Source organism: Talpa occidentalis, unplaced genomic scaffold (assembly GCF_014898055.3).
Source record: "Talpa occidentalis isolate TD23 unplaced genomic scaffold, MPIMG_talOcc4v2.1 talOcc4.11, whole genome shotgun sequence".
Lineage (NCBI taxonomy): Eukaryota > Metazoa > Chordata > Mammalia > Eulipotyphla > Talpidae > Talpa > Talpa occidentalis.
Window position 1 is genome coordinate 61,298,213 of NW_023601104.1, and position 14,857 is coordinate 61,313,069.

Consider the following 14,857-nt stretch of genomic DNA (forward strand, 5'->3'; position numbering starts at 1 on the left):
TGGTATAATGCAAACAGCAAAATAAATTTGAATAAACTTCTAGACAAGTACTCATAAATGCATAAGAGCACTCGTAAGACAGGAGCACTAAAATTTCAAAGCTGTACAAACATGAGGCAAAATAATTCTGAAGGATTTCTAGCCTCATGCTCATGCTTATCTTAACGGCAACAAGAGAAATATGAATTCTTGTGTGAAGTGGTATTTCTACATATACTGGAGCTATTAGATATAAAATATTGTTATTATGTAAATGTACACAGTGCATAAATACATATAATAACACATATGCATGGAAATACATATACATGATACATACATAACAATGGAAACATTCAAACAGAATCATTAGATTTGAGTCTTTAAGATGTTGGTACTCACCAGTCCTGAAGCCTGAAAACTTGAGTTTGCTGTAATTTAGATTTTTAAAAATTATAGGAAGTTACTGAATTGACTTAGATACCACGTCTCTGGACATACCTTATTTTATATATCTATATCTACATGTGTATTCTATATGTTTAAAATATTGATTTAAGAAATTATCAGTTATCAAAAGACTTCTCTGAAAATATATTTTCTGCATTATTTTGTTAGGCCTATAATGTTAAGTTTGAACTTAACACTGTAACATGGATTATGTGTAATCAATTATACCAAACATGGTAGTCAAATACCTATGATCCTCTCTCAAGGCCTCCATGACTATTTCTTGCCATGTTATTTTGTGTTGCTGTTTCAGTACGAGAGGTAGCAGCATCATCACTACCTTTTTCAACTTGAGTCCTACTTACCACACCTTACCCATCTTTTCATAAAGTGGGTACACTAAACAGCAATTTTTGGATACATTTTCTGGAGGAAATACATCTTATTTTTCCAGTAAATAACTGGCATTTCCCCCAGATTTATGAAACTACATGTGTGTGTGTATCTGTTTGTATAACTACAAACAAGACATTAAAGACATCACAATAAATCAAAATAATGTGAATGTGTAACATTTAATATCAGGGAAGCTATTTTTTAGGTACAAGACAAGATAAATATGTAATTGGAGAGTAGATGAGAAAGACCAGCAGATTTTTGTTCAAAGAGTATCACTCAACCTAAGAAAGCAGGTTTCAGGAGTTGTTTTAGATGATGTTGGAAAGTGGACTGATGTCATTATCACACTGGGGAAAAAATCGAGGAAATCAAAGGTTGTTTTGTTATATGGTACAGAGGACTAACTAGGATTTTAAAAACAATGATGGATTTGCTTTTACTTGTAGAAATAGATGATGAATTCATCAAAAACTTGAAAATACTGATTCCTTGGCTACTTAGTCCCGAAAGCCTAGATATTAAAGAGATCAATGGGAACAAAATCACCTGCCGAGGTCTGGTGGAGTACTTCAAGGTATTATTTTCATTTCTAGAGCATTTGTGAGTATTTAGATTTGACATTTTGGAATGCAGTTCCTGTATGAACCATATAAGAATCATATACTCTGTAATAGGGGAGGGGGCAGGAAAGGTATGAGAAATCTATAAAAAAAAGTTGTAAGACTCCCAAGAAAAGCTTACTTTCTGAAATTATTTTTTGAGAAAACTCATTGAAGTAATTTATTGCCCCCTTTTAGCAGAAATATAATCTGAAAAAAGACTGTATCTGAGAGTTGGAAAAGTCTGTTTGTTGGTGTTTGAGGAAGGTGTATTCTAGAGTCCATCCATGTAGTTCTCAGTCATGACCTATACTAAATTTTACATTTGTTCTAAAGATTTTCCCAAAGGGGCTATACTTTGCCTTCCTATTAGAGCAAACTTTTACATTTCCTGCTTTCTACACCATGGGCCAATTTGAAGTAGAATGATTGTAAATGTGCAAACCTGTTTACCTCTTTTACCAACTAATATATGTGGTGGAGAATTTCAATTACTAACCTAATTGTGGACTGATGTTCTGAGGACTAAAACATCAGTTTTTTAAAATCATGTTTCGTTATTTACAATATTTTCATATTCCTCCTATATGGTTACTTACCTCCATCACTCAGCAATATATGACATGTTATTTATCTAAAATTTGAATTCTTATTCTGTATAGCACTGTGGAGGAGCTTAGAATTCATAGGAGTTAGGACCTTGCTACTGTTAGCAGAGAGATCTGAGAAAAAGTGGTACAGAGCTGGCAGTGAGTTGAGCCTTGAAAAAGTGTAGGACTGGCAAGTAAAGATTATGGAAAAAGGGCATCTCAGGAAAAGGGAACAAGAACTGAGAAAGAAATATGAGAAAGAGATAATTTCCTGACAATGTCAACAACCTTTTTTCTTTCACTGCCAAGGCATTTGACCTTAGAACAATTTAACAGAATTAGGAAAACACTGAATGGTATTATTTGACATGAGTCTTTTTTTTTTTTTTAGGCTTATATAAAGATCTATCAAGGTGAAGAATTACCACATCCCAAATCCATGTTACAGGTATTTATTAATGAGGAGGTATAACTTTTTAAAAAATACTTGTCACTGGGGGCCTCCCCTGGTGGCGCAGCGGTTTGAGTGCTGGGCTGCGAGGCTGCCCACAGCCTCTGCAGCACTGGTTCGTTCCCCGGCCGCCGGCGAGGGTCCCACAAAAAAACAAAAACAAAAAAAAAACTTGTCACTGAAGATTAAGTTTTCTTTAGCTTTATGCCATGCTAAGCTAAAGATAAGTTCCAATCTGGTTAGCAGAGAGAAATTTACTGGAAGATTATTTTTCTAACAACCCCCCATTTGTGTGTTCATTTAAACATTTTTACGAAAACATACAGCAGTCTCACCTGTGCAGAGATAAAACAGTTTAAACCGAAGTTTTCATTCTTTGTATTGAATTTGTTTACAAAACAGACTCATACTATAGTTTAGAATCACACATCTAATGAAGAAAAAAAAAACCGGTCCAGGTTTTAGGTACACTATAACATTTAAAAAAGGAGAAACTAGCTTTCCTGCTTTTTAACAATTTCATTTAAATTTCTTAATAGTTCCTTTTTGTCATCAATGCCCTAAAACATTTTTTAATTTACTTTTATTTATTTATGCATGAACTGGGGTGTAGGCCAGAGGTGCTGGTGAAAGGATTCACCAGAGACAGAGCGGGGAGCAGAACAGGTGTATCTACTGAAATACACTGCTGACGGGAGCAGCAGGCAAGACAGGAGAGGCCTGCTGTGTCATGTGGGTTAGCTCCCTGGCTGGGTCAAACTCATGTTGCAGTGGCTGGTGATAGCACTGAGACTTATTTAACCCCTGTGTCACCAGAGAGGTCCCAATGTCCTAAAATATTAAGAGGTCCCAATGTCCTTAAACAATGTCCTAAAACCTATATGTATTATTTTTTCCCATGTATTTGGAGTTACAACTTTTCTCCCTATTTGGTAGGCTAAACATTTTTAGAATCTTTTTTTTTTTTTTTTAATAGAGGCATGTTTTTATTTATTTATTTATTTGTTTGTTTGTTTTGTTTTGTTTATACATGCACTGGGCACAGTCAGAAGCGCGGGAGGGTGAGAGAATTCACCAGAGCCAGAGCGGGGAGCAGAGCAGGCAGAAAGACCGAAGTACACTGCTGAGGGGAGCAGCAGGCGGCAGGAGAGGTCTGCGCGCCATGTGGGACCCTCCTCCAGTGGCCGGGGAGCAGCCGGGGATCGAACTGGCGCTGCAGAGGCTGCGGGCAGCTTCGCAACCCAGCGCTCAACCGCTGCGCCACCAGGGAGGCCCAGGCTAAACATTTTTAATGGGAAAAAATCTTCCCCCCAAAAATCTTTTTAGAACCAGTTTATTGAGTAAAATAGTATTTTGTGCTTTTTGAAGTTGTTAATTTTACTAATTTTTGAAAATGTAGAAATGCTGAGATACTTTCAAATTATTTGATCTCCTTGGGTTCTTGCACATGATGCTGTGAAATATGAACTGCCAGTGGAAGTTTAACAAATATGAACTCCATTTTACATCATATGTTGTATTTTGTCCAAAGGCTACAGCAGAAGCTAACAATTTAGCAGCAGTGGCAACTGCCAAGGATACATACAACAAGAAAATGGAAGAGGTAAGAGTATTTTAAAAAATCAGTATTTCTTCTATTCTTTGTTCTTCCAAGGTACACTCTTTACACCTGCAAAGAGGTGGCTTTGATTTATTTTCAGCCTATATATATCACAGTTATATTTACTGTAGTCCTAAAATATATTTAAAACAATGGAAAGAACACTATATATGCACAATTTTAAATGAAAGAACACTATATGTGCACAATTTTAAATGAGTATCTCTGTAATAGAGACACATTTTTGGTCATATTTTCCCACTACTTATATGATACCGCAGCTAAAACAACATATGCTACTCTCTCGACTACATCTTCTATATTCCACAATGCCAGTATTTCTATCTTAAATATAAAAACTTTTTAGGAAATAAAAGGAAATTAAATCTCGAATCCCAGTATTTCTACATGCTCTATATTCTTTCTTAACATTCTAATCATGATGCATCTAATAATTATTGTGATGAGTTTTTCTCACTGAATGTTATAAAATTAAAATTATATCCAAAATTGGAGTCTTAGACTCAAGGAAAGTATAGGTATATGGACTGTTGTTTATGGTATAACTAAAAGGTAATTGGTATACTTTATATGGTTAAGTAGCAAATAACCAAAATGAGTTGTATGGATAACTGGGATTTCCCTTTAACTTCTCAAAAAATTTAAAATATTGTCTAAGAACATTTAATATGCTTTCACCCAGTCTCTTGAAAATACTGAGTGGGTTCCATTAAAAAGTTATCAGTGAAACTGCCAAAGAAAATGTATTTCATAATTTTACTTTAAAGCTTTATTGCATTCATTATTTTAAACTATTCATTGGTCAAAATTACTTCGGTGTAGTTGCAATAAGTTTCTTAGATCAACCTGGATATAAGTTATTTTATTGAATTTAGATTCATTTTGTGAACAAACTCAGTTTGCAGTTCACTTTGTATTATGACTTGTCATCTTAAGGAACTTTTAACTAAGTCATGGATATTTTTATGACAAAAAGAAAATAAAAATTAAAAATAACTATATATATATGTATGTGTGTGTGTGTGTGTATGTGTGTGTGTATATATATATATATATATATATCTCACCTTTTATAAAGTACCAGTCCCATTTAAAGTCAAGCATGATAGATATGGAATGCAGAAAGTTGTGGGTTGGCAAAACATATACGCAGCCTCCTTCTGATTACTAATGATCTAACAAATTCAACTAGCTAAATGAAAATTTATTTAGCTGCTAATTTTACTTTGCATTGCAAAAACAATGCTTCTTTATCTGATACAGATTTGTGGTGGTGACAAACCATTTCTAGCCCCTACTGACCTGCAGACCAAACATCTGGAGCTTAAGGAAGAATCTGTAAAGCTGTTCCGAGGGGTGAAGAAAATGGGTGGGGAGGAATTTAGTCGGCGTTACCTGCAGCAGCTGGAGAGTGAAATAGATGAACTTTACATCCAATATATCAAGCACAATGATAGCAAAAATATCTTCCATGCAGCTCGTACCCCAGCCACACTGTTTGTTGTCATCTTTATCACATATGTGATTGCTGGTGTGACTGGATTCATTGGTTTGGACATCATAGCTAGCCTATGCAATATGATAATGGGACTGACCCTTATCACCCTGTGCACCTGGGCATACATCCGGTACTCTGGAGAATACCGAGAGCTGGGAGCTGTAATAGACCAGGTGGCTGCAGCCTTGTGGGACCAGGTAGGAATGCTTTCTCTTCAACTAAATTCAGCACACATTTAAATGATCTGTGTACCAGACACTGTGAAAGATCCTGGAAAAATACAAATGAACATTACCAGTCTTCAGTGACTTTAGTAACTTTGTGTCAAGCTGGCCAGATACAATTAGACATATCATATGAAGTTTTACGCAGCTATTTTCCAGTTAACATTTCAGAGTTTTCCAAAAATACATGTATTAAACATGCTTTTACTTTTTATTCTAAAAGTTGAAGTTGTTAAGTGTGAGAAAGTAGTTTTTATTTAGCTCACTCTGACATGATTTTGCATTAACATTACTTCATACTTAAAAACTATCATTTGACTAACAGTGGTTTTGTTAGGAGCATAAACTACTAGGAGAATTTAGTGAAACTAAGATTAAGCTTCATTAACTTCTGTAGTTAAGATTTTTGAACAGTTATGGTCTGTAGGTATTAACAGAGACAATTTTCTTAGCATTGATTATATTTATAATCTTTATAATACATCTGTAATTAATGAATCTACCACAGACCTCTGAAGAATCTATTTGAGATAAACTGATGGAGAGAATGAAGTGGCCAGGAGTTCAGAGGATGCAGTTTTTACTTCATTCTTTCCCCAAAGAGTAGCTATTTGAGGTAAATCCAAAGCCCTCACAGAATATGATGCTGAAACCTATGGGGAATATAAAATTGGATTCGTTAGAATCTTCAAATAAAATAATCAAAACTGGAAAAATTTGCAGTTCTTAAATACTCGCAAATACTGTAAACAAATTTGAATATTAATGCTATTTGTGAAGCAGGATATATGCTTTTCTTTTTTCTCTTTTAAATTGCCTTTGCCACAGGGAAGTACAAATGAGGTAAGTTAATTTTTTTTAATTATGAGGTATATATTTGTAAACATTATAGTCTTATTTTTATAAACCTAACTAGTCATTAAAGTATGTCTCAATGTAAATTCGAAAATCTTTATTGACTACTGACCTTACATTCTAGGATTTACAAGTTTAATTGTGAATTTTAATGTTATTTTAAAATACTTAAAGTATTCAAGAAATCATGTGATTTGATTTGTATATGAAACACAAGACTTGCTTATCATGAATGTTTTGCTTCCTAAATGTGTAAAAAAATTTAAAAATTCTATGTTCTAACATTGTGCCTTTTACTCTGCTGCAGAGTGAAATAAGTATACTTATGAATCTTAATGAAATTTAACTCTACTGAAGTGTATTTAAATGGAGGTACAACTTTATAAGTAGTTTTTAACTTTGGCTTTTGAGTGACAGTTAATCTATACCACTTTAAGCATGCCAATATACAGTGTAACTTTCTTAGATCTTACCTATAAATTGGTGTTCATTTCTACTACTGGACATGTGCACAACTCTGTATCTGAGGAACAAATCTGAGCTTCTAGGAAGGAATCATTTGTTATACTAAGAAAAATGATCTCTATGAAGTCATTTTAACTATTATCTTCAAGAAACAAACCTAATTTTGAACAACTACAGAGACAACACAAATTCTGCTATCATACATAACTGAATTATGTCCTCTACTGAAATACTAGTGATACATTTAATAAGTCAATAAGGAATTATTTTATGTAAAACTCAGTAAAACAAAAAGTAAATCAAGATTCAACTTTGTAAATCAAACCTTAAGGAAAAAATCTAAGCTTTTAAGAGAACAGGGGTTAAATTAAATGTGTTAGAATCAAAATAACACAAAAGTAGGATAATCCCACATTGCACCAATGTGTATTCATAGAAATGAAGATGATACCATTCAGACCTAAGAACATCAAAACAAAATAGCTATATAGACTAACGAAAGAAAAAAATTAATGGAACTTCCTGGGAATCAATTACAATCTAAAGGATATTGCTTCCATTCATTTTTAAAAATAGATTTTTTACAGAGTTCAGAATTGTCTCAGATTACTTAGTTAACTGAATATTCAATGTGTAAAAGTCAGAGGAGGGAATGAATCTCAGACACTGGCTGAAGGGGAAAAAAACAAAAATATGGATCATTATATAAATGAATATGTTAAACAAAGAACAGCCACAGTGAGGAAAGGCTTTCTGAGGTATTTTTCTGAATAAGATTTTATAAGATAGGAACAATTAATGGAAACAAGGCAAGAGCATGTTTAAATAAGAGATTCCAGTACGGCAGAGGCAAGCTAACATATACGCTTTAACTCAATGACCATGTCAGGAAATAACAGAGAATAAATGTGTTCCTAGTATGGAATACCTGTAAGGAAGCACTGATTGCAAGTGGTCTATGTATAATTAGTAGCTATTGGTCGTCAGAATTATGAGAGCCTTTAATTCCTCTAAACTGATTAACATTCACAATGTGACTTCTCAACACACCCCTCGTAAATAGTGGTTAGGAAGTTTTGCTCTAAGGAGGCTTGTAAGGTAAAAGGAAATACAGTCTGAAAATAAAACATTTATCATGAAGATCAACCCACAAATGTATTAATATACACACACTGGAAAACAAAATATTCTTGCATTCTAACATATTATTAAATTATATATTACATAGATTAATGATATAGATTCCAAATTTAGCATACTAAATTTTACACAGTCTCATAAACTGCACTAAAAAAGAAAAATTTGTGTGTTTCACGAAAGGTTTCATAATCTCCGTTCTTGTTTCTAGGCTTTGTACAAACTTTACAGTGCAGCAGCCACCCACAGACATCTGTATCATCAAGCTTTTCCTGCACCAAAGTCAGAAACTACTGAACAATCAGAAAAGAAGAAAACTTAACCCAAATTTTAAAACACAGGTGCATGACCAATTGTCAGCTAAATATTCAGTTTTATGTCTCCATGCAAACATTCAAAGTGCTTCCATCAAAACAGAGTAAAATACCAAGCACCTCTGAAGACTGCAAAATGGTTTAGTTCTTTTATTTCAGTGCTTAATAAGCAAATGTATGTATGCATGGTTATATTATTTGTTAACATGTACAGGTTATGATTTTTATCTTTATGCTATTATAGTTTAAAATATTTATCTATTTATGATGACAGTACATGTGTTCTGCTTGAATTTACTAAATTCTGCTATTGGGTTACAATTAAACTGTATAGTGATACTCTACATTTGGATATGCTCATTTTATTTCTATAGAAGAATTTTTAAATTATTTCCTATAGCTATTTATTTAAATATAGCATCATAATTCAACAGTCTTGATTCACTCTATATCACCTTACATACACCATAAGCTCTTACTTATTTTTAAATACAGTTCAGAGAGCTTTTCAGTTGCTTTATCCAAAACTATATATTGCTTCTTTTATATTATAACAATATAGAATATAAACTTGATTAAAATGCATAAAAATACTTTGTATTTGTGTTTCACTGCATTGTATATTTTTTCATTTGGTACACAAAGAAATGTATTCTTCATAGGTTTATTCTTTTAACATGTGAACTATTATTAAAAGTTATTCTGGTTCCTGATTAAAAACAAATGCTTACTGGATTTGAAATATTTGGGAGGTGCTGACATAGAATGATGATGGCTTAACTTTTTTAAATTCAAAATGCAATTAATTTTAATACCATTATAAATTTAGCTTTCCATTTTAAGAAACATGCTAACCCCTTAAAGTAACTTCCAGTTCTCTTAAACCAATAATTTCATATTATAATTTTAATTTCATTTAAGTATTTTGGAGGAAAAACATGGTATAAAAAATAATGCACATTTTAAAGAAGTATGATAATGAAAAAAGGAAAGCAAATTTATCTGGGAAGTCTAAAGCAGAGTAATTTCTAACTTTCTTAGAAACGGCTAAGCTTTAGTTAAATTAATTTAATGGTACCATAAAGAGGTAACAGGAAAGAATGATTACCATAGAAGAATGTTTGAAAGTTCATTAAGTATGTCACCTTATATATTAGAAAAGTTTAATCACACGCCATACAAAATAATTTTTCCCTCTTACAAAATTCCACTCACTTATTACAGTTTTCAATAACCCTTTCATTAACTGCTTTCTCTGCCCATGGCCTTCTGAATAGAAAATCAAATATTTATAGTGCTATGTATGTATGTATGGATTCACACAACACCTTTAGTTTCCACAAAAATATATTTAATAAGCTTGTTATATAAAATCAAACATTTAAAACTTTCAACATTTTATCAATATCTCAAATTCACTGATATCTAACTGGGAGTGCTTTGTATTTTGGAAGATTACTAAATTAAAAATTTATTTACATATTTACAACACCTGTAAATACATCTGAAGAGCTACTTCAACAAATGTTGAAATTCACAGAATTCTAGAGATTTATAGGCTTAGAAGAGTCAACTTTTCTGCAATCAAATGTACTCCAGTAATTATGAACACTGTTTAACTGTTAAACTAAAGGAAAAAAATGGAATTGAAAGTTTTAAAGTTCTGTGATGCTAAAAGATACATAACAATCAATTTAATGACTGAATTTTCTTAATGAATCCCTTATTGTCAATTTTGTCAGTTCAAGCCAAACTATTAAAATGGCGGTATGCTATCCTGTTGGGAACCCTCCATGGTCTCATCAGAGCCATGCATAAGAGCCCTGGCTGAAAGTAAGGAAGTGATATTCACAACTTTGAGTGTTGCACATACTTTTCCCACAGGGTTAGTTAAAGCCTTAAGCCTTAATTATTCCTGAACTATTACAGGCCTTTTACCCTTTCACACCAAAAATATTTTCACAATACATTTTAAAAGTGTTTTTTACATTCCGGTGGCAGGAGAATGCCATACATTATATACAAACATTTATCACAGTAAAGGTCCCAAATCCATTGTATGTTTTGAACAACATAATGGTAATGTTTAAACCAACTGATTTCAGATAATTTTTCACACCAGAGCAGCAAATATCTTTTAAAATAATACTGCATAGGTTTTCTTTCTCTTTTTTAAAGAAAGGAACTACTACTTTAAAAATTTACCAAGTGATTATTTTCTATTTCATATCTGTATATAATAGTATTTCTTGCTGCATATTCTAAGCAGTTTCCTAATATACATCACTTGGAAGTGTTTGCCATGATGGCTTTGGAATGATAACCTCATTTTTTTTGCTCAATAAAAGATTATTTTTAATAACAAAATACATGTAAAATTAGCATTTTATAATTTCTAAAAAGTAAGCTGCCTTTATTAACCAAAGTACTTGTTTGCAGTTTTTTTTTTTAATCTGTGAAAATATTAAAGCCCTTATAAAACAAATTTTAAAAATTAACTTAAAAATTCTTGCCATGTTGCTGGGCATACCACTGTTGTCTCTGCTTGCGGTTTTCCAACTCTGTGAGAAGAGCCTGTCTGTAGGCTTCATACATTTTAACAATCTGTTCCAGTTCTTTCATGAAAAGCAACTTTAGCATTCCCTGGTATGTGTCCAGGTCAGCCAGCTGGAAGAGCTCCCATTTCAGAATGTGGTCATATCTGTTTTGAAAGACAATCATACATCTGTTCATAATACATAAGTATGTATTTGTAGGTCTATTTTTATAAACATCTACTTTATTATGACAAATAATAAGCTTTATTAAAACTAAGTTATTAACTGCTATATATTATATACACTATGTTTTAGAAAGAGGAGAAAACTGCTAATCTTACTTAATTTCAGTTGTTAAAAATATCCATTCTCTTAATCTTAAATGTTATTCTAATATTAACACTGGAAAACATGAACATTTTTCAAACCACTGTGGTTCTATAATTTCTGAAGAGAATACTTTAGAACACACTGCACTCAAAAACAATAATACACAAAAATGGACAAGATTATGTCACTGACGTTGATTATAGCTTTTTGAGGAATGTTGTTCATTGCAGCAGACAAGGAACTAAACAGAAAGAAGAATGGGCTAAGTTTTCCCAAAGCTGAGTGTGCAGGACAGTTGATCCTTGAACAATACTGGGGAGTCAGAGGCATGAACCCACAGAGTTGAAAGTTCACATATAACCTTTGACTCCTCCAATACTTAACCTTATCAGTCATCCCCTGATATTTGTGGGAGAATAGTTTCAGGACCACCCCATACCAAAATCCATGGATGCTTGTTTTATTATACTCAGCCATCCATAGTCATGAGTTCCACATCCACAGACTTAACCAACCAACATCTATACATGCTGGTTGGTTCAATCAGCAAATGTGGAACCTGTAGACAAAAAAAAAAAAAAAAAAAAAAAAATCTGCATATAAGTAGAACTGTGTAGTTTGAGCCTGTTTTGTCCAAAGATCAACTGTATTTAAAAACAAACCCACCAAAAACACAAACTGAAGTAGATAGTAGAATAAAAGTTCTTTTCAAAATGAGGGAATAGATGCAAAGACTCCAAAATGTGGGGAAGGAACTCCTGTATTAAATACATAACTCAGAAGGCTTTTGGTCCTTCTTCAATGGTTAAATATAAAACATTCTAAGATGAAAATAATGCAACAATTTGTACTAAAGTACAAATTTATATTTTGAATTGAAAGAGACCTAGGGCCTCCCCGGTGGCGCAGTGGTTGAGCGCTGGGTTGCGAAGCTGCCCGCGGCCTCTGCGGCGCCAGTTCGATCCCCGGCTGCTCCCCGGCCACCAGAGGAGGGTCCCACATGGCGCGCAGACCTCCTCTCCTGCCGCCCGCTGCTCCCCTCAGCAGTGTACTTCGGTCCTTCTGCCTGCTCTGCTCCCTGCTCTGGCTCTGGTGAATTCTCTCACCCTCCTGCGCTTCTGACTGTACCCAGTGCATGTATAAACAAAACAAACGAACACATAAATAAATAAATAAAAATGCCTCTATTAAAAAAAAAAAAAAAAAAGGAGAGACCTAAAGACAGCACTCTAATTCAATTTTCTCATTTTAGAAATGAAAAACTGAAACCTGAAGAGGCTATACTATCTCTTACGAAATTGTTTAATGACTAAAAGATCAGAAAGGCCAAGAACTATGCACCAAGATATTTCAGAGTAACAGTTTTGAATATTAATATCTAAGATTAGACAAAGGATTTGAATTTTATAGCAAGGTATACACCTATGTGATACTAAAGTTAAATTTCTCTCATCATAATGCAATACAAACAAAAGTTTTGACTGAAAATTTTACTAAAAGCATTTGATTCACTTTTACTTATTTATTTTTATTTTATATATTTTTTACATCATTCTTCATTTTTGTACAATGTATTCTTTCTCATCTCGGTCATAGTTCCCATGAAACTCCCACTACCAATTCACCGTGTACCATCACCCAAGGCCCTTGTGCTCTTCCCACCCCTGTTTTGATCCAACTCGCCTCATCCCTCCTGTAGAATGTCTCTGGTTTATAGCTGCCTGTTGATTTTGATATTTACTGTATTATAATTAATATTTATTTTCCTGATCCCTCATTTGGATCCTCTACATTCCTCCTAAAAGTGAGACCATTTGGTATTTTTCTTTCTGGCTTATTTCACTGAGCATGATCCCTTCTAGCTCCATCCAAGTTACTGTGAATGGCAGGAGTTTATCTTTTTTGATTGCCAAGTAATATTCCATTGTGTATCTGAATGTATTTATAAGAGTAATAGTATTCATTTATAATATTTCCTAGCCAATAATTCTTTTTGGGTAATTCATTTATCATCTTATTCCAAAAGGATCATTTGCCTAGTATAAAAAAGGGGCATTCAAAAGGGAAAACAGTAAACAAATATTGAGCCGTCGATGTACAGTGTATGCTGCCGTTTCCATACAACTTGTACTAGGAATACCAGGAGCACACTATGTGGAACTACAAGGTAAATATATTTGTTGAACTCCAAATTTTATTCATTTACCTACTTAGTAGGCACTGAAATTTACTAACGAGTATACGTGGTAGAAATATTAAATATTTTCTTTAGTGGGCAACTCTGACTACTTGTCAACATAAATTGGAGAGATGTTACAAGAAAAACTCAAAGAGCCTCCAGGAAGAAATAGTTTACAGTGTTTGCCAGAATCTCTGCTGTTCATGTAGTTTCAGATTTTATTTTTTGTTTGAAACATATCTGCAATTCCTAAGAAAAAGTCTTAATCATCTTCAATCTGAATTCCACAGCTTCAGGGCATTTCAACAATGTTTACTGAGTAAAGATATGTAATTTACACCAGGGGAACAATAAGAAAGTTAAAGCTCATGTATCATCTGTGTACTTTCTAACAAGGAAAAATTGATAAATATCTTATTTGTTTTTAACACGTGCATATCATTCTTTATAAACATTAAAGTCTAAAACTTTAAAAACTTCCTGATTTCCCAGTTAGCACCAAGAACAGGATGATGGGCAGAAGCAACAAAATCAGAGAAAATCTTTTGGGAAGGAAAAAAGTACTCCAAGAAAAGCACACAGGAAAGTATGCAATGCATTAAACTTTAACTCCAAATTCTTGCCCCTACAGCTTCTATATAGTTCTTCTTCCCTCCTGCCTAACACATCTAAGTATACCTGTTTTTCATTTTTGAAGTTTGTAAATTCCATTCTTCCCTTCTTAATTAGCCAAAAAATATGTCTTTCCAAGTTTAACTTTCAGCCACTTGTACTCTTATCTACACAGACCAATCATTCAGAAAATGGTCTGAAAACCACTCAGCCCAGGGTTAAAAGCATCTCTTATATTCTGTTTTTCCCAGGGCATTATTCTATTGAAACACTATTCATTAACAATCCATATACACAAACAGCAATTGCTGTAAGGCTGTCAAAAAATCCTGTTGACACCGTAGTGAATGCTGCCTTGAGGAGCAAAAGTGCTGTTATTTCCAGCTCCAAGAATCATAATATGTCTACATCTAACTAAACCTTGTAACAAACATTATGCTCATTCTTCTTTTTACCTATACCCACAAAATGGGAACATTGGAGAATTGCCAAGTCATATGAATAAGAATCTATGCCACAATGCTGTTGAATATGCACGTGTGTGTTTGTGTGTGTGTGTGTGTGTTAATGGAAAGTAAATACACTGCTGATGGTCATTTTTCTATTAAAAATTAAAC

The 14,857-nt window shown here is 33.3% G+C and overlaps 2 protein-coding genes across 8 annotated transcripts in view; one reads left to right on the plus strand and one right to left on the minus strand.

Annotated features, from left to right (window-relative positions):
* Positions 1–9,325, plus strand: part of ATL1 (atlastin GTPase 1) — a 53,167-nt gene extending 43,842 nt beyond the window's left edge. For 6 of the 7 annotated variants that reach the window (XM_054690303.1, XM_037503301.2, XM_037503304.2 and 3 more), the window contains 6 exons: positions 1,275–1,402; positions 2,409–2,465; positions 4,000–4,071; positions 5,353–5,784; positions 6,640–6,654; positions 8,480–9,316. In XM_054690303.1, the coding sequence (XP_054546278.1) occupies positions 1,275–1,402; positions 2,409–2,465; positions 4,000–4,071; positions 5,353–5,784; positions 6,640–6,654; positions 8,480–8,590 (815 nt within the window). In that variant the 3' untranslated portion in view covers positions 8,591–9,316. Of the gene's footprint in view, positions 1–1,274; positions 1,403–2,408; positions 2,466–3,999; positions 4,072–5,352; positions 5,785–6,639; positions 6,655–8,479 lie in introns of all 7 variants that reach the window. The other variant, XM_037503308.2, reaches the window with a different exon arrangement.
* Positions 8,396–14,857, minus strand: part of SAV1 (salvador family WW domain containing protein 1) — a 33,798-nt gene continuing 27,336 nt past the window's right edge. Inside the window, exon 5 of the mRNA XM_037503309.2 lies at positions 8,396–11,283. Coding sequence (XP_037359206.1) covers positions 11,082–11,283 — 202 coding nt within the window. The 3' untranslated portion in view covers positions 8,396–11,081. The remainder of the gene's footprint in view (positions 11,284–14,857) is intronic.